The 25,912-nt window shown below is 57.5% G+C and overlaps 1 protein-coding gene across 3 annotated transcripts in view; it reads left to right on the forward strand.

The window, feature by feature from the left end:
• The window catches only part of LMX1B (LIM homeobox transcription factor 1 beta), an 82,809-nt gene extending 65,605 nt beyond the window's left edge, over positions 1–17,204 (forward strand). Inside the window, exons 3-8 of one of the 3 annotated variants that reach the window (XM_054502424.2) lie at positions 11,197–11,429; positions 13,501–13,682; positions 13,880–13,957; positions 14,102–14,168; positions 16,268–16,432; positions 16,705–17,204. In XM_054502424.2, the coding sequence (XP_054358399.1) occupies positions 11,197–11,429; positions 13,501–13,682; positions 13,880–13,957; positions 14,102–14,168; positions 16,268–16,432; positions 16,705–16,862 (883 nt within the window). In that variant the 3' untranslated portion in view covers positions 16,863–17,204. The remainder of the gene's footprint in view (positions 1–11,196; positions 11,430–13,500; positions 13,683–13,879; positions 13,958–14,101; positions 14,169–16,267; positions 16,433–16,704) is intronic. The other 2 variants (XM_054502425.2, XM_063649929.1) reach the window with 2 other exon arrangements.
• The last annotated feature ends 8,708 nt before the right edge of the window (positions 17,205–25,912 follow it).

Genomic DNA, 25,912 nt, shown 5'->3' on the forward strand with positions numbered 1-25,912 from the left:
AGGTGTCCAGCCTGACCTTTCCTTCTCGCCCACACTCCAGCCTGACCCACTATCTTCCTAACCCTGAAAATGGCCTCCATTTCCTTCATGCCATTGCTGTTTTTCAACTTCTCCCTCCCAGAATGGGCTCTCTGCTTTTCCACCTCTACGCAGAGCCTGACTCTGGCCTCAGACACACACATTGCCATCCCCCAGCCCCAACACTTCCCCCATTGGAATCCTCTGAACTCTTCGAAGGCTCCAGAAAATCGTTCCTGCCCCACCACTCTGCCCTCCACCTGGCTGAGTTTGAGTGTCTTCAGACTGCCGTGAAGCCCCCACCCCTTACTGGGCACCTGGCTCTGGGCCTAGCCTATTCTGGCCATGCAGGGCCCCTGAGAGAAATCCAAAGGCCTCTGCCTCCCGTGGCCCGGGGTTTCTCACCTTCCACGTGCATTGTCAGCCCTCTGGACTGTGGGCGCCATCATCCCCCCCATAACCCTGGTGCCCCCAGCCCAGGCCAGAGGCCCAGCAACTCCGTGCTGATGAAGCAAGTGCGGAGTTGTTTTGGGAGGTGGCCAGGGCAGATGAGGTTAAAGCAGGAAAGGGCTTCAAGAACAGGGAGGTCCAGGAAGCCAAGCACAGAGACTGGGAGGATGAGCAGCAGCTGGGAGGCCCAGTGTGCCAGGCTCAAACCCCAGCTCAAACACTAAGCAGCTGTGTACCCTCTCCAAGCAGCACCTTCCTCTCTAGCAAAGAGAGTGATGATGCCTACCTCGCAGGGGTCTTATAGAGGAGGAGCCCATGGGCAAATAAAGCCCAGAGCCTGCTATGTGGGAAACAGTCAATACATCTTAGTAAGCAATAATAACGATAATAATGAATGTTGGATTTGGCAACCAGGAGCTGGCGACCTCAGTGAGAATGGGGGAAGGTACCTGGGACTAGCTCAAACACTTTGATGAGCAGGTGGGAGTCAGACCAGGAGAGGGCCTGACTCATAGTAGGTGCCAGGTAAACGTTAGATGAATGGGTGAATCACCAAATCATCAAAGGTATTGAATTCACTAGTGAAGGGGCAGAAAGAAGGGGGAAGAGGGTGAACTCAAAGGTCATGAAGTAGTACAGGTAAAGCCCTTTGCACAGCGCCTGGCGCATCATAGCTCACAGCCTCCCTGATGCCCGGTTGGTCCAGGACTTCCTGCGGCTCTTCTAGCCTGGACTAGAGTCCCAAGTTCAGCCAGAAACGACGCAGGGAAGGATGGTCAGAGGGATGTGATGCTCCACCTCCTACCTGCACCTGACCTGTCTCGCCAATGGCAGGAGGGCTCCTACCTGTCACCAGGTAAGGTCTGGTCCCCACAGGAGCCTCAATATCCCCACCACCCATCGGAAGTCAGATCCCCAAAGGTGGGAAACCAGTTGTCAGATGCCAAGCCACATGGACACGGCTGTCCACCCTGTAGCAGTGTGTCTCTGTTAAGTGTATCTGTGTGATTATATCTCTGGGTGTGTCTCCATCCTGGCAGCCCCCACATAGCATCTCCAGTCTGTGCCTCTCCCTGAACTCCAACCTCACACAAGCAGCTGCCCCTGGACCTATCTGTCCACATGGCTGCCTAGAAGGCAGCTCAGACCTAACACATCCAGGGCTGCCCTCCCCGTTCTTCCCCTGCCTCCCCACAGATGCCATGTCCTCTAGTGGCAACTCCGTCATTCCAGATGCTCAGCCAGGAGATCTGGGACTCATCCCCGATGCCGTCCTTTCTCTCGTGTCCTCTCAGGCCCCTGTCTGCCTTCACAAGGCTTCCCCTGCCCTCCTGGCTCTGAGCCGACACCTTCACTGTGCTAACTTCCCAAAGCCACTCCCTGCTTCTCCCTCTAACCCGGTTCCCCCCTACAGGTGCCTAAGGAATCTGGTTAAAATGCCAATCAGAGGCGGACACAGTGGCTCACGCCTGTAATCCCAACACTTTGGGAGGCTGAGGTGGGTTGATCATTTGAGGTTAGGAGTTCGTGACCAGCCTGGCCAACATAGTGAAACCCCGTCTGTACTGAAAATACAAAAATTAGCCGAGTGTGGTGGCAGGTGCCTGTAATCCTACTTGGGAGGCTGAGGCAGGAGAATTGCTTGAACCCGGGAGGCAGAGGTTGCAGTGAGCCAAGATGACGCCACTGCACTCCAGCCTGGGCGACAGAGCGAGACGCCGTCTCAAAAAATAAATAAATAATAAATAAATAAATTAATTAATTAAATAAAATAAAATGCCAATCAGATCACGGCCCCCCCCCCTTCCCAGGGTCCCTATCTCATGTGTTATGTCCCCTTTGCCCCCCAGCTCTACCTGCACCTTGTCCCCATCACTCATCTGCTCCAGCCACGCCCCAGATACTTGCAGATACTTGCTCCCCAGGGCCTTTTTTTTTTTTTTTTTCTTTTTTTTTTTTTGATAGAGATGGGCTTTGGCCATTTTGCCGAGGCTGGTCTCAAACACCTGGGCTCAAGCAATCTACAAGCCTTGGCCTTCCAAAGTGCTGGGATTACAGGGGTCAGCCACAGAGCCCAGCCTCCCCAGGACCTTTGCACTGACTGCTCCCTCTGCAAGGAGCCACTTCCCCCGGTATTGTAGATAACCATCCCCCAGGTGTCTGCTGGAATGTGTGTCTCATTCTTGCCTCTGACTGTCCCTTCTAAAGCTGCAGCCCCATCTCGCTTCCCTGTCTTCACTCTTCTTTGCCTTGTAGTCACCATTCGTCATACTCTGTATGAAATGGATTTATCTACATGTTAAAATAGATGAGTTTTACTGTCCTTCTGCCTGTGAGAATGTCCTCCACCGGTAAGAAGGAACTGGGGGTGGGGGCATTGGGAGGGGTTCTCTCTCTTCTCACTGCTTAGCCCTGCCTCCAGACAGCGCGGCCCGCACATAGTAGACGCTAAAGAAATATTTGTGGGGCCATGTGCGGTGGCTCACGCCTGTAATCCCAATGCTTTGAGAGCCCGAGGTGGGGGGATCACGAGGTCAGGAGATCGAGACCAGCCTGGCCAACATGGTGAAACCCCGTCTCTACTAAAAATACAAATATTAGCTGGGCGCGGTGGCGCCTGCCTGTAGTCCCAGCTACTCGGGAGGGTGAGGTAGGAGAATCGCTTGAACCCGGGAGGCGGAGGTTGCAATGAGCCGAGATCGCGCCACTGCACTCCAGCCTGGGTGACAGAGCGGCACTCTGTCTCAAAAAAAAAAAGAAAAGAAAAGAAAAGAAATATTTGTGGAATCGCCAAATGTGCATGTGGGCCTCCCTGGCCAGGCTGGCCTGGGATGGCTCCCCGGGCTCCCGGCTGTGCCCGTCCCTCCCTGTCCCTGGCCCGTGACCTCCAGCCCCGGCTGGGGGCTCCCGACAGCGCCCCCGGCGCGGATCAAAGGGCCGAGGGGCCGGCGGCCCCGCACAGCTGCGTCTGCGCCCGGGCCGCAGGAAGCGCAGGGGCAGCCCTCGCTGCAGGCCCGGCCCCGACGCGGCGAGGAGACCTGGGGAGGCCGGGAGGCTGGGAGAGGCCCCGCGAGGCCCGCAGAGCGCGCCCGTCTCGCCGCGCATTCCAGCCGCTTGATTGACGCGCGTACCGGGGCCCCCGCCCGCGGCTCCTGCCGCCGCCCGCCCAGCCCGCGGCCGCCGCATCAAAGCAGATGTTTGCAGCTGGTTTGAGTTGGATCCCCATCAACAGGCCCTTTTTTGTCTCAAAATAAAAAACAGCTCCGCCCGGAATGATAAGGACGCGGCAGGCACGTGGGGGAGATGTCAGCGAGTCCAGCAGGGAGGAGGCCGGGCGGCTCCCTCTCTAAGTGACAGGCTGACTCTAGCAGCAGCAGCCGTGACCCCCAGAGTGTCTAGGGTCCTGTCGCCTAGCTCCTGTGAACTGCAGCTCATCCTTCAGCCGGCATCATCAGAGCCCACACCTGCCCACAATCCTAACCTCAGCCACCACACTGAGCGCTTACTGTCCGACATGCTCTACAGCCTGCCATCCTAGGCACCTCGCCACCAGCCTAGGAAGGAGGTGTGACACAGGGAGGTCGATACATTATGATGATTACCCATAAGGTGGGAATTGGGATCACCATCTTTCAAATGGGAAAACCAGTTCAGAGAGCTTGTCCCAAGTCAGGCAGCTAGGAAGTGGCAGAGCCCGGATTCAAATCCATTCCTTCTGCTCCAGAACCAGGTTCTTAGGTATTGTGTTATGTCACCTTTTCCAGGAAGTCCCCAGATAGACTCTTGGTGCTCTCTGTGCCTCTCTGCTTGCCCAGCATGCCCCAGTACCCCATCCAAGCATCTGTCCTACGGGATGAGATTCTAACCCCATGCCCCAAGTCCATGAGCCCAGCCCAGAGTCAGCCTCCATGGGTGTTTGCTGGGTGAATGTGAGAGGGTGTAGCCGGTGGGAACAGAAGGGCTGCAGTTGCAGGGGCCAAACCTCGTGGTCCCCATGGAGGGAGGAGGGTATTTCCAGCAGTGGTTGCTACAGGGGCCGTGGGCTTGGGCATGGAGAGGCCCTGAAGGAAACCAGCCTAGAATCTGCCTGGTCCCCAGTGCGGGGCATACCTATAGAGGGACAGACAGACAGACAGGGAGAGCACAGACCCAACAGTGCAATCACGGGGCTTCAGACAAAAGTGGGAGTTGGGGAAGAGAAAGTTCCAGAGACTTAGACTGGGGAGGAGAAGACAGCACACACCTATTGAGATCCCTCCTGTGCCAGACGCTGGGCCATGCCTTCCCACACGGGTTAAAATCACCGGATTCTCAATTACCCAGGGAGGGACAGGTCAAACCCCCATTTGACAGAACAGGAATCTGAGGCTTGGAGAAGGGATGTGAATCACCCGAGGCTGTGCAGCTGGTGATGGAGGTGTGGGAGCCACACCTGAAGATGGAGTGGGGGCTGACAGAGCTCTTGAGTGAGCAGGGGAAGGAAGGGACACAGGACAGAGGATCTGATTGGCTCCCCTTGAGTCAGATGTCCAGGCCTGGTCCAATCACTTCCGGTCACAAGAGTCACTTAGTACAAACATGGTACCCCCTGGGGTCTTTCCCTTGGTACAGGGGATGAGGGTGCTTTTGGGGTGGGGGACTCCCAGCCCTGCAGGAGGCATGCGTGGAACTCCACTGATACAAATTTAACAAACTGGACCCAAGTTGTGTCGTTGTGAAGCGGCTGGGGGCGGGAGGGCAAGTTCACTTACCTTGATACCTGGTGGCAGTTTCAGACCCCTAGGAGCAGAATACCTGGTGTTTTCTTGTGCTACCTGGTTGCCCATTTCGTTTCACACAAGGTTGTTCATTCATTTGACAAACACTAACCACCTCCTCCATGCCAGTAAATTAGACCCAGTGTCTGATTTCTGGGTTGGTAGGGACCTCAGACGCACAAATAACTGGAGAGTGGCTGGGATTCTGGGTGTCAGAGAAGGCTTCACAGAGGAGGTGACACTTGAATTGGGTCTTCAGGGATGAAGAGGAGTTTAGCAAGAAGCAAAGGAAGGAGGCAGAGAAGCCAGGCCTTGGAAGCAGATGGAATTTTAAGCACTAAGGAGGCAAGAAGGGACTTGCTATGTTCAGGGAGTAGCGAGAAGCCTGGCCACAAGAGCTGGGTGTCACGGGGTGGGTGGGGCCTTGAGTGCCACAGCGAGGTCTTTGGGCTTATCCTGACATTTTGGAGTACTCTTGGATGTTCAGAAATGAAGAGGGTTTGTAATCTAACTTGATGAGGAGGCAAGACCAAACTTTGGGTGTCTCTCTCCTAACCTTCTGCTTTCTCTCTGAAGTGGGAGGTGGCAGTGTCCTGGACAAAGGCTGGGAGTTGCCCTAAGCTGTGGCGGAGGGGCTGGACAGGGTTGCCTTGAGGAGTGGAAGAGGCCTACTGAGAGTAGAGAGACCTGAGTGGAGTGTGAAGTGTGAATTGTTCTGAGAACCCAAGGAAGAGCCACATAAACTGTAAAGGGCAGTGACGGGGTGTGGGAATGGCACCCTCAGAGGGGGGTCGGAGATCTTGACTCAGCAAGGGTGGTAAGCAGGAAGTCCTGGAGAGTTGATAACAGTGATCATGATCACCGTTTATTGAGCCCAGCCCTGTAAGGCAGCCTCTGTCATCATCCCCATTGGACAGATGGGGACAGAGGCTCAAGAGAAGGGACTTGTGCAAGATTCCAGTGCTAGGAAGTGATAGAGCTGGGATTCCAAGCCCAGTGCATGCTGTCTGGACCCTAAGATCTGGGCATGAAGACCTGCTTGGAGAAGCTGGAGTGCTCCCAGGACATTAGGAAGCCAATGTTATTGGACGTGAAAGAATCAGCCATACCCTGTGTGTCTCTGCAGCTGCCAGTGATTTAAGTCGAGACCATCCTGGCTGACACGGTGAAACCCCGTCTCTACTAAAAAATGCAAAAAATTAGCCGGGTGTGGTGGCTGGCGCCTGTAGTCCCAGCTACTCGGGAGACTGAGGCAGGAGAACAGCGTGAACCTGGGAGGCGGAGCTTGTAGTAAGCCGAGATCGTACCACTGCACTCCAGCCTGGGCGATAGAGAGAGACTCCATCTCAAAAAAAAAAAAAAGAAAGAAAGAAATTAATCAGATTAGTAATCCATGTTCAAATGCTCCTGAAAAAATTGGCTTTCAGAGTTCTGTTTATTAGCCTTATGAGTTTAATAAATTGAGCATTAAACAAATAAACCCATAAAAACTCAGAGGATATGGAGATATCTTCTCACAGCCTGGGACTCTTCAAAGGAGGGACATCCCTGAAAATGGAATTTCTTACTGCATAGTATCAGATGATCCCATGGTGGAGAAAAATGTGTTTGGAAGTGGGGGAGGTGTGTATGGCCGCCCCCCCACCTTCTGGAGGCCGGGCTGATGCTGAGTAATAAGAACTTGAGGTGAATCGGGCCCCAAGTCTCAGGAACAGACAGACACAGGCACGGTACCCGGGGCCCAGGGTAAGGGCAGCTTATGAGCAAAGGCACACGGAGATGCACAGAGCAGGGAGAGAGTATCTGGAGTATCTGGTGATGCTGCTGTGTGACCTTAAGAGTGACCTGGCCTCTGCACCTTTCTGTGCTCGTCTGTAAAATGGGAATGGAAACAGCATCTTCCTTTGAGGGTTCTGTGAGGATTGAATGAGGTGATGCAGGTAGCTGATAACTGAGCATTATTAGTCCTCAATAATGTTCTGAGACTGATAACGGAGCCAGGAGTGCTCTGTCCAGATCAGGCCAAACAAGCTAGAAGGGCTGGCCGGAACCCGGGGTGGTGGTGAGAAGGAGGCACAGCGGGGCCCTGTAAACCCAGTCAGCATCAGGGAGGCTGCCCGCAGGAATCATGGAGACTCTAGCAAGGGTGAGCAACAAAGGCATTTTGGGCACACACCGAACAAAAGAAATGTGGGGTACCTGGAGTAACTTCTTCATGCCAGCGTGGTGCCGAGGGCTTTAAATGCATCCAGCCCCTGCCAACAACCCCATGGTCAGGGATGATCATTCCCATTTTTTATTATTTTTTATATATTTTTTGAGACTGAGTCTCTCTCTGTCACCCAGGCTGGAATGCAGTGGTGCAGTCTCGGCTCACCGAGACTCACCTCACCGAGTTGCGGCTCACCGCAACCTCCGCCTCCCAGGTTCAAGCGATTCTCTTGCCTCAACCTCCGGAGTAGCTAGGATTACAGGTGTGTGCCACCATACCCCGCTAATTTTTTGTATTTTTAGTAGAGACGGGGTTTCACCATGTTGGCCAGGCTGGTTTTGAACTCCTAACCTGAAGTGGTCTGCCCGCCTCGGCCTCCCAAAATGCTGGGATTACAGGCGTGAGCTACCACGCCGGCGTGATCATTCCCATTTTATAGATGAAGAATTTGAGGCTCAGAGAGGTCAAATTCCTTGCCTAAAGCCGCACAGCGAGGAAGTTATGGAGGTCGTGCCCGCCACACCTGCTGCTTTACACTGACAACTCGCTACATCTTCATGCTGAGATGCAGGCAGTGTTGTCCAACCCATTGTACAGATAAGTGAGCTGAGGCTCGAGAAGACAAATTACTTGCCCGGTCACCAGCTAGCAAGTGGTGGGACAAGGCATGGAACTCAAGTCCATGTGATTCCAATGCCACCTGTCTGTGGCTGGGCCTGCTTCTCAGTGGCTGGCTCCATAGTCCTCCGTGGTGGGAGGCACGAAGAGAGGGGGAATGGGGGCTCACAGAGAAGAGGGGACCCCGCTGGTATCCCCAACCCCTCCCACACACGCCATTAGTCGCTCTCACCCCAGCACAGTAGACAAAGGCAGCCCCATAATTGGGAGTGAGTATTTCATGCATCCCCCCCGATGTTTTATTGGGTGGAGAGATGCTTGGAGACCAAACGGATGGCGCATTCTGTTTATAAAGTATGCGCAGTTTGTTTTATTTCCCGAGTTTTTGCAATCTAGATAACAGATGATGCCCTGAGTGGCTGGCGCTGCCTCTGTAATGGCGGCACCGAGCCTTTGGAGAAGTATTAATAATAGATTGTGTTGATGAGTTTGGAGAAAGTAGCAATCGACCCCCTGCTGCCAAGGCATTAGCGCGGCTGTTCTGAACACAGCCAGCACTGTGGCTTTGACTGCAAATGCAGGTCACCCGCCCTGCTGCCTCCTCCCCAGCCTAAGAAGATTTCCTCTCCGGGAGTCACCGAAGGTGTGCTGACCCTGGCCTGGGACCCTGGGACCCTGGCCCTCCCATGCTAGCAGCAACATGGCCAGTGTCTGTCCACTCAGAGGCTACAGAGGTCAGGCTGCAGACCTTAGTGTGGCCACTAGGTCAGGTGGAGTGTAGGGAGGGGACAGAGGGGGAGTGTGGGGAGGGGACAGAGGGGCAGTGGGGGTTGGGGGAGGACCACCCTCCATGTCAGAGCACCGGGTTCTACAAACCCAGGCTCCTTCCTCAGCCCCTCGGTAGAGCTGGACAGCCGGCCAGATGCCTAGGGCCTCTGCCTAAAGCTGTCACTGACAGTTGGGTAGGTTGTGCCCTGAACAAGGGGATTCAGCCAGAGGGCCAAATTACAGCCAAAATCCAGCCCACATTCCCCTTACAGAGCCATGCCCTGCAGGCTGGTGGGGTCCAGCATGCCCGCAGCAGAGCCTGGCCTCAGCCTCAGCTCACCCCAGGCCTTTACTCACCTACTCTGTAAACACTCACGGAGGCCCCCTTGAGGATCGGATGAGGCCAGGTCCTGTCTCATGGAACCCTGGTGGAGATGGTAGAGTTGGGCACCAACAGGGACGTGCATTGTCATTCTGCTGTGATACCCATGTACTGAGTTACATGCTCAGCATCCTCGAATCCTGACAACAGCCTTCAGGAAGGACTTGACATCTCCCTTTTTACAGGAGTAAACTGAGGCTGGGGGAAGCTCAGGGGAGCATAGAGGAGACCACCTCCCCAAGACTGGGGCATCAGAGAAGGCTTCCCAGAGGAGGTGGCATTGGAGTTGGGCATTGCAGGATGAGTAGGAGCCTGCCGGGTAGAATAGAGGTGGGTGGCAGGGGTTGCTGGGGGTGCCCCCTGCTGAGTGCTCTGGCCAGCGCCCAGGCAGCATGCAGAGCTCAAAGCGGCCCTGCCCACTTCGCCCCACCAGCTCGCCGTGGGCGGTTCTGACGGCAGCTCCAGGAAGGGAGGCAGGCGAGTGCCTCCCATTTATGGCCATTTCTGTTCCAGAACCGATTAGTAGAGAATTGCAGCTGTAATCTGTGCCCGTGATGGCGGGCCATAAAGAGGGATGGGATGTGCACAGCGCTCCCAAGGTGGTGCCCGCAGACATGGCCCGGGGACGCCGGGAATGAAAAATGGTTTTAATTCCCTCCCAGCAGCAATAATTTGATTCTTCATAAATTTTTCCATCAAAGTGTTGTTGAGCTGAGTTCCCACAGAGCAGGACACGTGACAGGGTGAAGGAGTGTCGGGAGGAGCGGTCAGCAGACACAGCAGAGGAGGGGCCGTGCTGCCCAGCCCTCCTGCTAGTGCTGGCCAGGGCCCGGAGACTCCCCCACCCCCACCACCCGCCCTCGTTTGTCCGCAGAGATGATGCGAGATGGGAGATGGAATCACGTTGTCATGTGGAAGCTGGATTAGGCCCAGCCTGGGAGTTGCCTCCAGCATTTATTACCCATGCGACCCTGAGCAAGCGACTCTGCCTCTTAGCACCTCAATTTCCTCATCTCTAAAATGGGGTTAATGTTTGTTCTCTTCTTACAGGGTTGTTGCAAGGATTAAATGCATCTCTGCACATAAGATGCTTAGAGCAGGGCTGGCACTCTATACGTGCTCAGTGAATATCTGTTCATGATGGAGATGCGTAAGCTGAGATGGAGGGATGGGAAGGTGTTAGCCAAGCCAAAGGACAGAGAAAGATGTATGGAAAGGTTGCCATGATAGTGCTCTGGAGAAACTGCAGGCTGTTCTTTGGGGCTGCAGCCTGGGGAAGCAGAGGATAGAGAGGGAAGAGGCAGGATCATGAAGGGCCTTGAGTGCCAGCCTCAGGAGCTCGGATGGTCTCCTAAGGGCACTAGGGAGCCATGGAAGAGTCTAGAGCAGGGAAGCAGCTTGACCCGATTTGTATTTTAGAAAGATCCCCCTGGCTCCTGTGTGTGTGTGACGGCTCCTGTGTGGGCTGGGGTTTGAAGGATTGAAGGGGCTAGGAGCCCAGAGAGTGGACCAGGCAGTTGCTGGGGCAGGAGAGGAGGGGCCCAGGCTGGGCAGTGGGTTGGGCGGGGCTGGGAATTGCTTGGATGTGTTGGTGAGGGAGGATCAGAGGAGAGGCAGACCAGGGAGCTGAGGGAGAAAGGATCCTTTCCAGACAGGGGCTGACCTGGCCCCCAGGGAAAGTTTGAGTGGACCCTGCACACTGCCCTCTAGTGGCCACCATGTCTATGAGCTGGAAGGGCCCTGAGCTGCCACGCCCGGGACAGGTGACTCTAGGCAGGATGCCAGCGCCCACCCCAGGGCCACTGGGGGCCTGTAGGCAGAAGAATAGGGCTGCAGGGCCCTTCTGCTGTCTGGCCCGGTGCCCAAGGAGGGCCTCTCCCTCCCACCTGGGCCTGAGGGCCAGGGTGGCAAGAGGGAGAGGCCCTCGGCGGGAGTGGCCTCTGGGAGGGACTTCTGAGCACAGCCAACACGCCCGCTTTGTGCACCCGCAGGCTCTTCGCGGCCAAGTGCAGTGGCTGCATGGAGAAGATCGCCCCCACTGAGTTCGTGATGCGGGCGCTGGAGTGCGTGTACCACCTGGGCTGCTTCTGCTGCTGCGTGTGTGAGCGGCAGCTACGCAAGGGTGACGAGTTCGTGCTCAAGGAGGGCCAGCTGCTGTGCAAGGGTGACTACGAGAAGGAGAAGGACCTGCTCAGCTCCGTGAGCCCCGACGAGTCCGACTCTGGTGAGGCCTGGCCTGAGCTGGGGGCAGGCCTCAGGGACGGGGGTTGCTGGGGTGTCCTGGAGGGGAGTCCCAGCTGGAGAAGCCACCTCCTGCTTCCAGGCCCCGAGCTGCACACAGATGATACATGCATATCCAGTTGCACACGTGCACTGACGTGTCCACCTGTGTGCACATGACACGAACATGCATCCCCCCAGGCACACTACCCCTGAGACCGACGCATCATACATATAAACATATGTGTGATTACATGTGTACACACAGGCACATAAAATGCATGCAGGAATACCCCTACCCTGAGTATGGATACATGTACACGTATGTGGAGATATGTATTCACATACCCGGGAATGCAAAAGCCACACCCAGGTACACACACACAAGTGTACACACTTAAGCATACATACACATACACACATGACACAGCACACTTGTGCACTAAACACCGATCCACATGGCTGCACATATGTTTGTCCACATGCTCACATGTACTGTGGATTGTGCTTGTGTGCACACACACACACCTCTTGTTCTCTGACCCACCCCCCTTACCCTCTCTGCCTTGATGGCCCCCTGCCAACCTGCAGCCCAGCTCCACAGGGGTCTTCACCAGCACCGGGTCCACAGGCTGGGGATGCCTGAGAGGCAGGGATCTGATGTGCCTTCCCCTTCTCAGCCCCCTGGAGCCTTCAGCAGTGAGAAGCAAACAGCCTCGAGCCAGCCTCTGTTTCCCAGCTGAGGGGAGGGGGCTGGGCCCTCTGTGCTGGAGGGAAAGACCCCATTTCCCAGGGAGAAGGACCCTCCCTACTCTGCTCTAGCCCCTAAAAGGACGAGGCCAATTTGAAGCCCTCCTGGCGGACAGGGCAAGCCCAGCCAGGAGTGAGCTTTAAGGAGGGAAAGCCCAGGAGGTGGCTTTGGTCCTTGTTCTTCCTGGGAACAGTGGGGAAGGACTGGAGCAGGAGGCATGGAGAGGAGGTGTCCCGGTCTGCCAGGCCCCATGGGTAACCTGGAGCCCTCCGGCAACAGGATCTGCCACATGGGAAGGGTTTTCCATGGCCAGGGCCTGCGTGGAGGCAGTGAGCCCGCCACCATCTGTCCCTACCCATCCCTGGGCAGGGCACCGCTGCAGCCAGCTCCATGGCTGCCAGCTGCCTGGACTCCTGAGGAAGAGCAGAGGCTAGCAAGCCCCAGCAGAGGGGGTCTCAGTGGGAGGAGATCACCCGCCTCACACTCCAAGAACAGGACTGAAGAAAGGAGACCAGCCCGGTGGGCAGCGGGAGGCCCTGTGGTGGCTGGAGAGGCTTGGTCATCCATATGGGGCTGCTGGCATTTCTGAGACCCAAACCTGGGGCGGGGAAGTGCCGTGTGTGCATGATGGGTGTGGCCGTAGCACTGGGTGAATGCACATGCTTCCGCACGCTGTGTGTGTCTGTCCAGATGCACGCATGCGTGTACATTCCTGCCGGTGAGCATGGGCCCATGTGTGTGAATACGCCTGTCAGTTGCATGTGCGAGGGCCTTTGTGGGCCCATGTGTATGTGGCAGCAGGTGAGTGTGCATCTTACGAGTGTGTGCGTGCATATGCTGTGGTCAGAAGCACTCTTGTGTGAATATCTGCGGCGTGTGTCTTTGCTTGCACACTTTCGTGTATGTCCACACAGCCATGTGCACAACTGTGTGTGCACCTGTGTGCCTGTTCCCCGAGTGGGCCTGCCTTCCTGAATGTATGTGCAGCCACATGTACATGTGTGCACGCCTGTGCTGTGGTTGTCCGAAGCGCACCTGTGTGAGTTCCTGTGCAGGTGTACCTGTGGCCCAGGATGAGGAAGTGAGGCGTGTGTGCTGGGGAAGGGACTCGCAGGGTACAGCAGGCAGGAGATGAGGGCCCAGATGAGGCGGGGCCCGTGGGCCAGGGGAGGGAAGGAGACCTTATCCTGGGGTACTGGGGAGCCACGGCAGGTGTCAACAGAGGGGACAGGCTCCTGTCGGGCAGCAGGTTGCCTAAGGGGACAAGGCTGAGGCCCAGGCTGCCCCCGCCACTTCCTCACAGGCCGGGTTGTGTCCCCCACAGTGAAGAGCGAGGATGAAGATGGGGACATGAAGCCGGCCAAGGGCCAGGGCAGCCAGAGCAAGGGCAGCGGGGATGACGGGAAGGACCCGCGGAGGCCCAAGCGACCCCGGACCATCCTCACCACGCAGCAGCGAAGAGCCTTCAAGGCCTCCTTCGAGGTCTCGTCCAAGCCTTGCCGAAAGGTGAGGGGCAGCCGGGGGGCGGGGCTGAGGCTGATGCCCGCACACCCACTGCCTTTCTGGAGACCACCCCCTGCTCCTGGGGGTAGGGACATCCCTCCATCCTCCATCTCTCCGCACATCCCATCACACCCCTAAACCCACCATCTCCCAGTTGCTGCCCCTGGAGGGCCTGACCTGTTCCACTCTCTCTGGGCCAGGTCCGAGAGACACTGGCAGCTGAGACGGGCCTCAGTGTGCGCGTGGTCCAGGTCTGGTTTCAGAACCAAAGAGCAAAGGTAAGAGGCCACCCCCCACCCCCACTGGCCCCGGGTAGGGTGGGACTAGAGGGGGCAGCCAGAAGACTATGGTCCAGGGGGTGTGGGGCTGGCTGTGCCTGGGGGCAAGGGGCAGCACCGGCCTGAACTGCGCTCTCCCTGCAGATGAAGAAGCTGGCGCGGCGGCACCAGCAGCAGCAGGAGCAGCAGAACTCCCAGCGGCTGGGCCAGGGTGAGCCGGGGCTGGGGCCGGGTCTGGGCCAGGGTGAGCCGGGGCCGGGGCTGGGCCAGGGTGAGCCAGGGCCAGGGCCGGGCCAGGATGAGCCGAGACCGGGGCCGGGGCCAGGGCCGGGGCATGGCCTGGGCCAGGGTGAGCTGGGGCAGGGGCTGGGGCTGGGTGAGCCTGGGCCGGGGCTGGGACCGGGGCTGTACCTGTCCCAGGGCTAGGGACAAAGGGGCCTGGGATGTTTCTTTTAACAAAACTTCTGAAAAGCCTTCCACCAAGGCCATCAGATCCTGGGGAACTTCTGCTTTAAAACCACTGAGACATAGAGAAGCCATGGGGACTAGGGGACCCAGGGAGGAGAGACGGCAGAGTGGTGGCCTGGAGGATTGGCAGAATTTCTGCAATCAAAACAGCAACAGTCTACTCACACTGCGTGCAGACACGGGTCTCAGCCTTCAGCACACCCCATCTCACCCTGTCCTCATAAATCACTGCAAGGAAGGGTATTGCCATGTCCCATTTCACAGATGAGGAACTGAGGCACTGCCTGGGATCCCTCAGCCAGTAAGGCGCAAAGCTGGACCTCAGCCCCAAGCCTGGAGCTCAAGCCTGTACCTTTAACAGGATGACACTACCCCACTGCTGGAATTCTGCAGACAGAGCTTGTCAGGGCGTGAAGGTCCTGCGGAGTCAGGAGGGACTAGTTTCAGGGGCATGAGTCAGGCCCCCTCATCACTGGGCTTTACCAAAAATCGTGTTTCCACATCAGAATCTCGAGCCAGGGCTGGTCTCCTGGGCCTTCAAGGCCATGAGGGAAGAGCAGGGAGTTCCCTGGGACTGCTGAAGCAGGGGGGGGACAGAGCTGCCTGCGCCCTGGTGAGAGGGAGGCTTCTGGGCAGGTGCCAGGGCACCAATGGGCAGGTATCAGGGCACTGGGGGCCAGGCCAGTGTCCCAGGCTGGACTCGGCTTCTAAGGACACAGCCTTAGCGCCTGCTGCTTTCTCGCTTCTCTCTCTGCCCCTCCTGGGGCTGCAGTCACTGCCTCTGGTCTCCCAGCCAGGTCCTGGGCTGTGTCTCACCCCTCAGTGTTCCCAGCTACTTCCTGGAGACAGCCTCCCTGAGAAGGTCCCACAGTCCCCCCAGCTCATCCCAACCCATGCCGTATCCTCCATCCTGCCTCCCTCTACCCCACCCCCACACACACATGGCATGCCCTGCTCCTCCCCACCCTTCTCTACAAATGGCACCACTGTCCGCCCTGTCCGAGCCAGGAATCAGGAGTCACCTCTGACCTCCCCCATCCCACGCTGCTGATCCACTGAGGTGCCAAGTTGGGGAGTGAAGTCTTCTCATGTCTCTCCAACCCTCCTAGGAGCTGTCTCTCCCACAGCCACCTTGACAGAGACCCCACCCTTCCTCTGGCTTCCTCACCCACTGGCCCCAGCCTTGGTCTCCTCCTCCAGCTTTTCTCACCCTCGTCTACCAAACCCTCCCACGGCTCCCAGCGGCCTCGGGGACCCCCACCCAGCTCGGCGCCCCAGGGCTCCCCATGACCTGTGGTCCCTCTCAGCTGGTCTCCCCCACACCGACCTCTCTCTCTGGCTCTTGGCCCCGCGTGCTGCACCCTCACTTACCCGGCAGTCTGTCTCCTCCATGCCTTGACCGCCCCTCAGCCTGGCTTGCCTCCCCTGCTCTGGCCTGTCGGGCCCCTGCTGGTTGTTTAAGTCACATCGGGGTGGGGGCCCTTTCCTCCAGGAAGTCTTCCCGGGGCCTTTTTGGCCTGGGTTTGGGACCTTGGCGCTCCCAGATGCAGGGCAGAATCACTATTGCCTATGTGGGGTCTGCCTCCTCCCTGGATCTCCTGGAGGGGCGGGTGGTGGGAGGAAAGAAGATGGGGAGGGGAGGACTCTGGCTGTTGGTAAGCTGAGTCTGGAGGAGGAGCTGGAGTGTGCACCTGGGGAAGGGGCTGGGGAGTCAGTGTCTGAACAGCTTCAGCCAGAGTGGGGTGCCTGGGGAGTCCCAAGGAGGTCGGAAGGGGAGGCTGCTGGGGTGTAGCTGGGAGGGCGTGGGCCAGGCCAGTGGGTGAAGGCTCACTGTGCCCCCAGAGGTCCTGTCTAGCCGCATGGAGGGCATGATGGCCTCCTACACGCCACTGGCCCCACCGCAGCAGCAGATCGTGGCCATGGAACAGAGCCCCTATGGCAGCAGCGACCCCTTCCAGCAGGGCCTCACGCCGCCCCAAATGCCAGGTGACCACATGAACCCCTATGGTAAGCCGCCCTATCCCCACCCACCTGCCCCAGCACAGCCCCTGCTCCCTGCCAGGCCAGGCAGGCCTGGGGCCAGGACAGCCACCTGCTACCCTAGGGTTCAGGCAGCATGGCCAGCACAGCCCTCCTGCCTCCTGCTGACAGGAAGCGCCCCGGCCCTTCTTGGCCGGCACTAGCCAGCAGGCCACCCTGTCTCCATAGCCTACAGGGCAAACAGGGCCCCCAGGAGCCCCAGCCTGTACCCCGGTCCTGACACCCCTTCTGCTCCCCAGGGAATGACTCCATCTTCCACGACATCGACAGCGATACCTCCTTAACCAGCCTCAGCGACTGCTTCCTTGGCTCCTCAGACGTGGGCTCCCTGCAGGCCCGCGTGGGGAACCCCATCGACCGGCTCTACTCCATGCAGAGTTCCTACTTCGCCTCCTGAGAGCCAGCCGGGCGCACGGACGCTTGGGCAGGGGTCTGGGGGGGACTGCCAGCCTCTGCGGCCAGCCTGGCCACCCCCGCCCTGCTCTCCGCACAGACTACAGACAGCCATACGGTGCCCTCCCCTCGGCCGGCTGGGCCTGACCACTGTGCCCGTTGGGTACAGCCAGACCGGTAGATGGGCACAGCCTGGACAGGGGCTGTGTCCTGCCCACAGAGACCTTGTCATCCCCAGGGACCCAGAGCTCTCGGACGGCCACTCGCCTCCCAGCCCCACCTCGGCCTCCATCGCCTCTTCCCAATCTCTTTTTTGGGAAGCTTAAATTCTCTCTATTTTTTTAAATGTCCTCTCTGTGTCCATGGCCCTCCCCGCAAGCCCCAGGACAATGGTGTCATGAGGCAGTGACCTGAGAAGCGTGTGTACCTGTGCCCCAGCGAGGGCAGGGGTGGCCTCTGGGGGCAGGCCCACTGCCTGGAACCACACCCCCCTCAGCCTGAGTCTGGAGCAGCAGTGGGGAGGGGCCTGAGGGGGAGGCACTGTCAGGAGGCGGGCTCGGAGCCTGACCCTGGGCAGGCGCAGAGGGACAGAGAGGCACGTGCAGACACATGCACACTCGCAGACAAACCCACGCAAACACACACACAGCTGTGTGGGGACACCAGAAGGGACAGGGATGCTCAGTGGGTCTGTCCTGCCTTGTCAGAAAGGGAAAAGGAGGCCAGGCAGGGGACCCCCCCACTTCTTAAGAGCAATTGGAGAGGGAGGAAGGGGAGAGGAAGAGGCGAGCTTGAAGCATTGGACCCAGTTGTATCCCAGCCTGGGCCCAGATGCGGGCTGCCTGGGCAGGGAGGGCAGCCCTAGGCCCCACCAACTCTAGAGGCAGATGGAGCCCCCAGAACCAGGTAGCATTGGGCCAGACGGCAGAGCCTCCACGTGGTCAGGGACTTCAGAAGCACCTGCTGGGCACCCCATCTGCAATGTGGTCCTCTCCCCAGCCACCTCTGCCTCCCCTCACATACCTCCGGTGACAAGGAGCTCACTAGGTCAGCGAGCCCAAGGCAGCTGTGCCGTCCTGCATCCCAGAGCCAGGCTTCCCCAGCTCTCCCTCTTAACACTGTCCCCCAGCAGGCCTCCAGCTGTCCCTCTAAAAGTGTGGGGCAGGTATCACTTCACCTTCCCACTGATGTCAGCTGGCCAGAAATGAGCAGGCATATCACCTCTCCTGCTGTGGCACCCTGCCTCTGTTAATGTGGCCGAAAGACAGTGATTTGGCCGAATGACCTTAGAGATTCACCCTGCCCTGCTGTAACTAAATCCCCGGGCCCCACACACAAGTGACAGCTAAGCCACATCTCTTCTCTGTGTATATGCAGGATGGGGGCACTTACTGTTTTGTTTTGTTTTTTGAGACAGAGTTTTGCTCTTGTTGCCCAGGCTGGAGTGCAATGGCATGATCTCGGCTCACCGCAACCTCCATCTCCCAGGTTCAAGCGATTCTCCTGCCTCAGCCTCCCTAGTAGCTGAGATTACAGGCATGTGCCACCACACCCAGCTAGTTTTGTATTTTTAGTAGCAACGGGGTTTCTCCATGTTGGTCAGGCTGGTCTTGAACCCCCGACCTCAGGTGATCTGCCCGCCTCGGCCTCCCAAAGTGCTGGGATTACAGGCATGAACCACCACGCCCAGCCTGCACTTACTGTTTAGACTGAGTGAGGGACCGTGACCTCTTTCCTCTTCCATTCCTTCTTACTCGATTCATTCCAGCCTGTGGAATTTCTCTGCACCCTGATTCAGTGGCCACTGCTCTACTCTCTCCCAGCACATCTGCCCAGTGAGGAGTTGGCCTTGGGTGTCTTACCTGAGGTGTGTGGACCAGGGTGGCCTCTCCCTGTTTGACATTGGCCCATTCATCCATCCTCTTTGGGGGACACATTCCAATTGCATTTCTTGCCCCCTTCCCCCAGGGCAATTGCAGAAGATTGTGTCCGGCGCCCTGCTGGAAGCCAGGTGCACTAGATCCATCCCCAGCCCCAGTCTGCTCAAATCTATCCCTGTCAGAGCAAGGAGGCTGGGCTGCTGGGGCCTGACTGGTGAGCCCATCCTGTCCCCTGGTGATCACTGTGTCCCCTTGTTCAGGTGCTCACAACCCTGCCTTTAACTCTGAAGTCAAGCCCTAGGCCACCACCCTAAAGTCTGCCTGGTCCAACCTTTGAGCAAGTAAGGATGATGAATGTCCCTTTTCCACCTTTGGGGCCCTCTGCCTGGATCTCTGGAATCCTCTAAGTTCAACCTGTTCTGTGGTTTTGCTTCCCTGTTTGTTGGGGAAATCAGTCCCCCCAGAGTGTCCTGGGCCAACCTCCTCGCTTGACATGCGGGGCTCCTTGCCATGACATGGCTCGTGTCACCCATCGGGCCCCAGCAGCCAGCTGGCCCTTCTGCAGCTCTTCTTACAAACAGCCTCTCCAAGGACCTCAGTTGATGTCCTGGTCCTTCTGCCGCCTCAGCCCACTAGGGTCCGTGACACCATGGGTCCCTTGAGCAGCAGCTGCACTGGCTTCTGAAGAGACACCCCTCTTTCTCCTTTTGCACATGCACCATCTGAATCGTGCCAGGGACATTCTGGGCAGATTCAGGGGCAGACACCCTATCCCCCAGGAGACCTGGCCCTTCTCACTCAGACCTGATACGTTGGAAGGGACATCAGAAGCGGTCATCTCATCTGCCCCTTATTTTATAGTTGGAAACCCTGAGGCAAGAGAGGGAAACAGGCCTGTCCAAGGTCCGGGTTAGTGACAGAGCTGAGCTGAGAACAGGGACGTTGTGCCCCGTTGTCCCCTGTGGTTTGTGAATGACTTCCAGGTCAGGGGGTCACAACTTGTTCTTAGTAAACTTGCCAGCTGTTGGGGTCACATCTTCCCCTTCTGGGGCCTCACAAGTCCCCGAATCCATCCGGAACCCCATGCCAGGAGCTGGTCTAGGGACAGCACGCTTGTGACCCACAGACTGTTAAAGCCAGAAGGGACCTCAGAGAGCCCCTTATGCTGGAGGCGCCCTGTCAGCTGTGGCTAAGGGCCCCTTGCTCTATGCTGTGCCTTGCTGCCCACAGGCTCCCAGACACCAGCGCCCACTCCGCCCAGCCCCGGACTGGGTGTGGCTCACAGATGAACGAGATGCAGGGCCTGCCTTGAGGGGTCTCTCCTAGAAGGAAAGCCAGACTCTCCGGCCCAGCCAGAGAGTCCAGACATGGCAGGGACCCATTTCTCAGATGAGGAGCCTGAGGCTCAGAGAAGGGAGGCGATGTGTTCAGGGCCACCCAGCAGAAGCCTGCGGGGCCGGGCAACCCTCTCCCACTTTATGGGAGGAGCTGCAGCCTTAGCTGGGAGCTGGGCGGGGAGTAGCCAGGACCACCCCTCGCCCCTGCCATGACATGGAACCTTCATCACTAAGGGGGCTGGAGTGGGGAGAGGGAGATAACTGTGGTCTCCAGAGCAAAAGAGAATGAGAGGTGAGCAGGGGGAGTCTTGGCAAAACGCCGAGTTCCACTTCCCTGCTGGGGAAGTCAAGGCTCAGAAAGAGGAAAGAATCGCCCCAGGTAACACAGGGCAGAGGAGGGACAAGAAGCTGGGCATGGCCCCAGCCAGAGCCTCATCCGCCTACTCCGTGAAGCCTGCCAGGTACTCTGCTATCCTGGGAAACGCACAGGGAGGCCACACAGAGACACTGCTCGCAAGGGTCAGACCAAGGTGCCAGCACAGCCTGGAAAGAGCTCAGAAAGGGGGTTGGTGCACGTGGCTGGGCATCTTAGGAGGCTTCCTGAGGGTGGGTAAAGGTGGGAAGGCCCTGGCGCTGCATCAGATGAGCAGGGCCCAGCAGGGACAAGCCTCTTCTCCTTTGGGAAGCCCTGCAGCCTCCTAGCAAGAGGCTGCCTCCCCACTCTGCCCCCATCTGAATGCCCTTTTCATGTCGCACACAGGGAGCCTCGGGAAGGAGGATTGCCTGATGCCTGCCTGGCTCCATCCTTGAGCTCTGGGCACCACCTAGGGTGAGGGAGAGCCTGCAGCTCTGGGGCTAAGTCTGCCCTGGGGGAAAAGGGCTCCATGCTCGCACGCACATGCTCGCACACACACACTCACACCTGGACGCACACGGAGGCTTGCGGACCCATACTCACAGGCACATGTGGCCTGGGGACTGGGGGAGCAGGAAAGACCTCTCCAACATTTGGCCCTTGGAAGGCACGATTGTCAATGAGCCTCTGCTGGTTCCCCCGACCCCACCTGGGGGTCCCATGGGAGCCCAGCCCAGCCAGGTGTGGGGATGGGCCACCGGCCATTCCTGTTTTCCTTGTACAGACAGACTCTCACTGCCCACCCGCCATCCCCAGACACATTTTATTTAATAACTTGTCATTGTTAAATTATTTATTAGCGTTTACCACACCACCACCCCCCACCCTGCCCTCCACGCTCACCTTCCACCTCTTCCCACAACAGCAGAAAATGGAAACAACAACAACAAAAAGATGAGACATCAGTATATTTGTAAATAAACCGACCTGTACACTCCTGTGGTGCTTCTCCTTGGTGGGCAGGGCCCGGGTGGAGGAAGGGGCTGCCCTGGGCCTGGGCCGGTCTTTGCACGTGACATTAGCAGATTTGTTGATGGCCACCAGGGACAGCAGGTCAGGAGGCAGGAGGGCTTGAGGTCCCTATTCTTGCCCAACCCTCCTGTGATTCTCTTCTCTTCCACCCTTGTCTCATCCCAACCCCGAGCCATCTCCAACCTTGAAAGAAACGCGTTCACCCCATCTTCATTTCACTCTATCCCGTTCTCCAACACTTTCATTCATTCAATCAACCAGTATTTGTGAAGGCCCCTTAAGTGCCAGCCACCAGGCTGAGAACTGGGGATTGGCTATCCCTGCTTCGAGGAGATCAACAGTGTGATATGAGCTCAGTTGACGTACAAAGAAACCCTGTTGCCTGGGTACCCAACCTCGTCTGGAGGGTGGAGCATCGTGGAAGGCTTCCTGGAAGAAGCTACATATTAAGCTGAGATCTGAAGTTACCTGGCATCAGGAGGACTGAGAGTGAGAAGGGGTGTCTGAGAGCATTCCAGGCTTGTCCAAAACCTCAGAGGCAGGCAAAATCTTGTGAATCTCCTAAACTGCAAGAACAGCAAAGTTTGAGGGCAGGGCCAGACCATTCAGGGCCTTGCTGCCAAATAGAGAATAGATCCGATTAGATCAAGGTGACTGGATGGAAGCAGGGAGGTCAGTTGGGTCACCAGGTGAGAGCTGACGATGGCTTTGACTAGGGTGGCAGTCTCCGGGGCAGATCCCGGAGATATTGGTGAAGGGGGAATCCAGGCAGCATCTAGGTCCCTGGATCACTGAGACGGGGGCACAGGAGGCACAGGGAGTGGGGAGATGTGTGGTCTGGGCATGTGAGCTTAGGGTCTCCCAGGCATCCAAGTGGAGACGTCCTGGGCCAGGGCTGGGCCTCAGAGTGACCAGACGGGATGCTGAGCACCCGGGTCTTCAACCAGGTGGCTGGCCACTGAGGCATGGGATGGATGAGTTCCCCAGAGGAGTATGGCATGGGAGGAGGAAGAAGCTGAAGCCAAACCCTGAGGAATCGTGAGGACTTGGGATGGGATGTGGCTGTGGGGTCTCCAGAGATGGTGGCAGGGATGGGGAGTATGGTGGTGATGGCAGAGACTCGAGGGAATTTGGTTTCCAAGGTGCATTCCTTGAAATTCTCAGGGTGTGTGTGCATGTGTGGACATGTGTGTGTCTATGGAATAGCTCTGTGGGCCGGTTTGCCTGGATATGTCCTGCATGAAGCTGGGGGTCTGCAGGTGTCAGGCCATCGTGCGTGGCTGTGTCTTCTGGCGAGGCCGCATGTCTCTGCACCTGGAGACACGTGTCCCCGATGTGGGGATGTGCTGGTGGAGATGTTTGCATACCCCACACGGCGTCATTGCCTATCTTTGCATGTCTGCATCTGGGAGGCCTCTGGGCCTCCTGTCCACAGACCTGACGTCCCAGTGTTCTCTCCCTTCCGCCAGCCCTCTGGTTTCTCCCTGGCCTCCTCTCCCCACACCTGTGGCGGGGACCATCCGAAGGCCACCTCTCATCTCTGGATGCCCTCGGGCACCAGCGCCCCCTAGGGGCAGGCCCCACCCTGCACCCTCTTCTGGGCTCGCCATTCACAGCCCGCCCTGGGCAGTTCCAGCTGCCTCCGGAGTCTAACGACTTGGAGGACCTCCGGTTCATGTCCTCCTCTACACTCCAACAACCCCAAGAGGCAGGTCCCCATGTTTCCGAAGGGAAAACCCAGGCTTGGAAGGCGAAAGCGACCAGCCCAGTGCAGCAAAGCTAGCAAGGGACAGCCGAACCAGGGTTCGAACCCAGGTGCAGTTGCAAACTCATGGCCTGGCCACCACCCCAGTTGCCTCCCCAAGACCAGACTCTCTGGCCCTGCGATCCGGTCCTCCAGGTCAGGCCCAGGACCCAGGAGCAAGGAAACTCCTGCCTTCAGAGTGCCTCACTGAGGCTCAGAGAAATCAAGTCACTCAGCCCATACTGCACAGCACAGAGGCACGATTAATGGGGCTTTCTGTCCAAGCCACAGGCCAGGCTCATGTGAGGAGCCCTCTAAGCTCCACCCTCGCCCATAATGGACTGACAGCTCTCTTGCCTACAGCAACCATTTAAAATCCTGTCACTAAAAAATGTGGGGTGAGGGGTGAAGGGGAGGAGCTGTGCTAATCCGTCTCTCCCTTGTCACCTGCCTGTCTTCTTCCCCTAGCCCAGAAGGAAAAGGCATGGGTTGGCAGAGAAAATGTAGGCTGAGTCCCGGGGAATAAGCGGTCACCCTCTGAACCCCGTTTCTGGGAGCAGATTTTTAATTTTGACTCTGTCACCCAGGCTGGAGTGCAGTGGTGCAATCATAGCTCACTCTAGACCTCAGACTCCTGGGCTTAAGCAGTCCTCCAACCCAAGCCTCCTGAGTAGCTGGAGCTACAGGCACACGTCACCATACCCAGCTAATTTTTTAAGTTTTTCTGTAGACACGGAGTCTCTGTTGCCTACGCTGGTCCTGAACTCCTGGTCTCAAGCAATCTTCCCGCCTTGGCTTCCCAAAGCACTGGGATTATAGGTGCGAGCCGCTGTGCCCAGCCCAGGGGCCAGTGTTAAACAGGATGAACACTAGTGGAATGCCTGCCCCTGCCAGTCTCAGACTTTGGGCCATTGGCCCTCACAACAACTCAGAACAGCTCCTGGCCCGTTGCACAGATAGGAAAACTGAGGCTTGGAGAGTAACTTGGTTCCGGAATGATTCCTCCCAGGAATTGGAGGTTTCGGCCATGGATCCTGTGGAGTTGAGAAACGAGAGAACACAGGCAAGGAACATGACTCTGAGGTCACCCTACAAAACTTATCTTCAATGATTCTGAGAGCCCCCAGTCCTGCCTCTGGAACCCCTCACTGCTGCCGGCCCCTGTCGCGCACCCCAGATTGGAGAAGGTGAGGTATGTGCAGCAGCTGTACAGATTGACAATCAGCCTGGACAGATGGGCATATGGGGGACGGTCAGGAGGAGGGCCACCGCATAGGGCCATGCAATCCCTAGCATCATGTGAGTGGCACCCTGGATGCAGGCAGTGCAGTGGCAGGTCAAAGCCTGGCCTGCAGGGTGGTCAGCTGGTGGAGAGGCAGAGCATTGGGAGAAGGCTGCTGGGTTCCCCTCAGTTCCTCATCAGCAGGGAAGGGAGCACTCGGGGAGCGCTCCCACGCACCTGACACTGGCTGAGCCTCCTGTGTCCTGCCTCACTGACACTTCACAGCCCTGGGGGCAAATGATGTCCATTTGGGAGACGAGGACACGGCCCTCCAACCCCCATTCCTCCCAGGACTCCCTGTCCTCCAGCTGCCACTGGTCTGCCCCAGAAGCCCCCTTTGGCATGAGTTTCCCCTGACTCTATGCCAGGCAGACCTTGACCCCAGGCATTGATGGACACGGGTACTCTGTTCATGGCTTTGACTTCAGAGCAACCCCTGCAGCCTGACAGAAGGGAGACCTGCCCTGGGCTGCTTCTTGCTTTGCCCTTCAGCCCTAGCTTGGCAGACCCTTCCCAGACCCAGCCCACCTGGGCGGAGCCTAAGAAGGAGTTAGGAGAAAGACTTACAGGACTCAACGAGTGGCAGGCTGATGGCTGTGCCTGTTAAAGCAGAGAAAGCCTCCTAAAGGAGGGACGTTCAGGCTGAGCCTGCAAAGATGAGTCAGCGTGCGTGTGGTGAGAGGAGGCGGGTAGGTGGAGCACAGGCTCAGAGGTGGGAGCTGCAGAAGTCTGGGGCAGCAGGGCACAGCCAGCTTGGATTCACAGTCTGAAGGCTGGAGGTGGCAGAAGGTGAGAGCCCCAGCACTACCACGCTGGGCATGCCAGGGTCAGTCAGGTCCTTGGCAGCAAGAGACACTTAACATGTCACAGCTTGTTCTTTGATTTAGCAGGGAATAAAATGAGCACACTACGAGATACTGGAAATGCAAAGGAGTGTATCTATTCTCAAACATACCTATTCGTGGCCTAAAGAGGAATGACAAAAACCTATTTACCCACTTACTAGACAAAGAAAATGTATATTTTTAATTCCTTAGAGTCCTGGGTGTTCCCCCACCATAGTCTCAAGAGCCTTCATTTCTTCACTGGGAAAACTGATCCCAATAGCTCAGCCACAGCACAGAAAGCTCAGAATCTCGTGGGAACGGGCCCAAGGGAAAGCGGCCCCTGGTGTATCTTCCCTCTGCATCGAACATGCAGGTGGCTTGCTGTGAGGAGCACTCCACTTTCACTCGTCGCCCCCAATCCCCCTCCCCGTATCAAATCTTGGGGCGCTTTGCTGTTAAATCCCTAGAACAGACCAGAAGCGCGTTTGAATTTCGCTACAAACCTGCAGTCACCCATCAGGCCACGAGGTGGCGATCCGGAGTCAGTCAGGTGTAGCCCACGTGGCCGGCGGAGCGCTGAGGGGCGGCGGGGACTGC

This window comes from Pongo pygmaeus, chromosome 13 (assembly GCF_028885625.2).
Source record: "Pongo pygmaeus isolate AG05252 chromosome 13, NHGRI_mPonPyg2-v2.0_pri, whole genome shotgun sequence".
Taxonomy (NCBI): domain Eukaryota; kingdom Metazoa; phylum Chordata; class Mammalia; order Primates; family Hominidae; genus Pongo; species Pongo pygmaeus.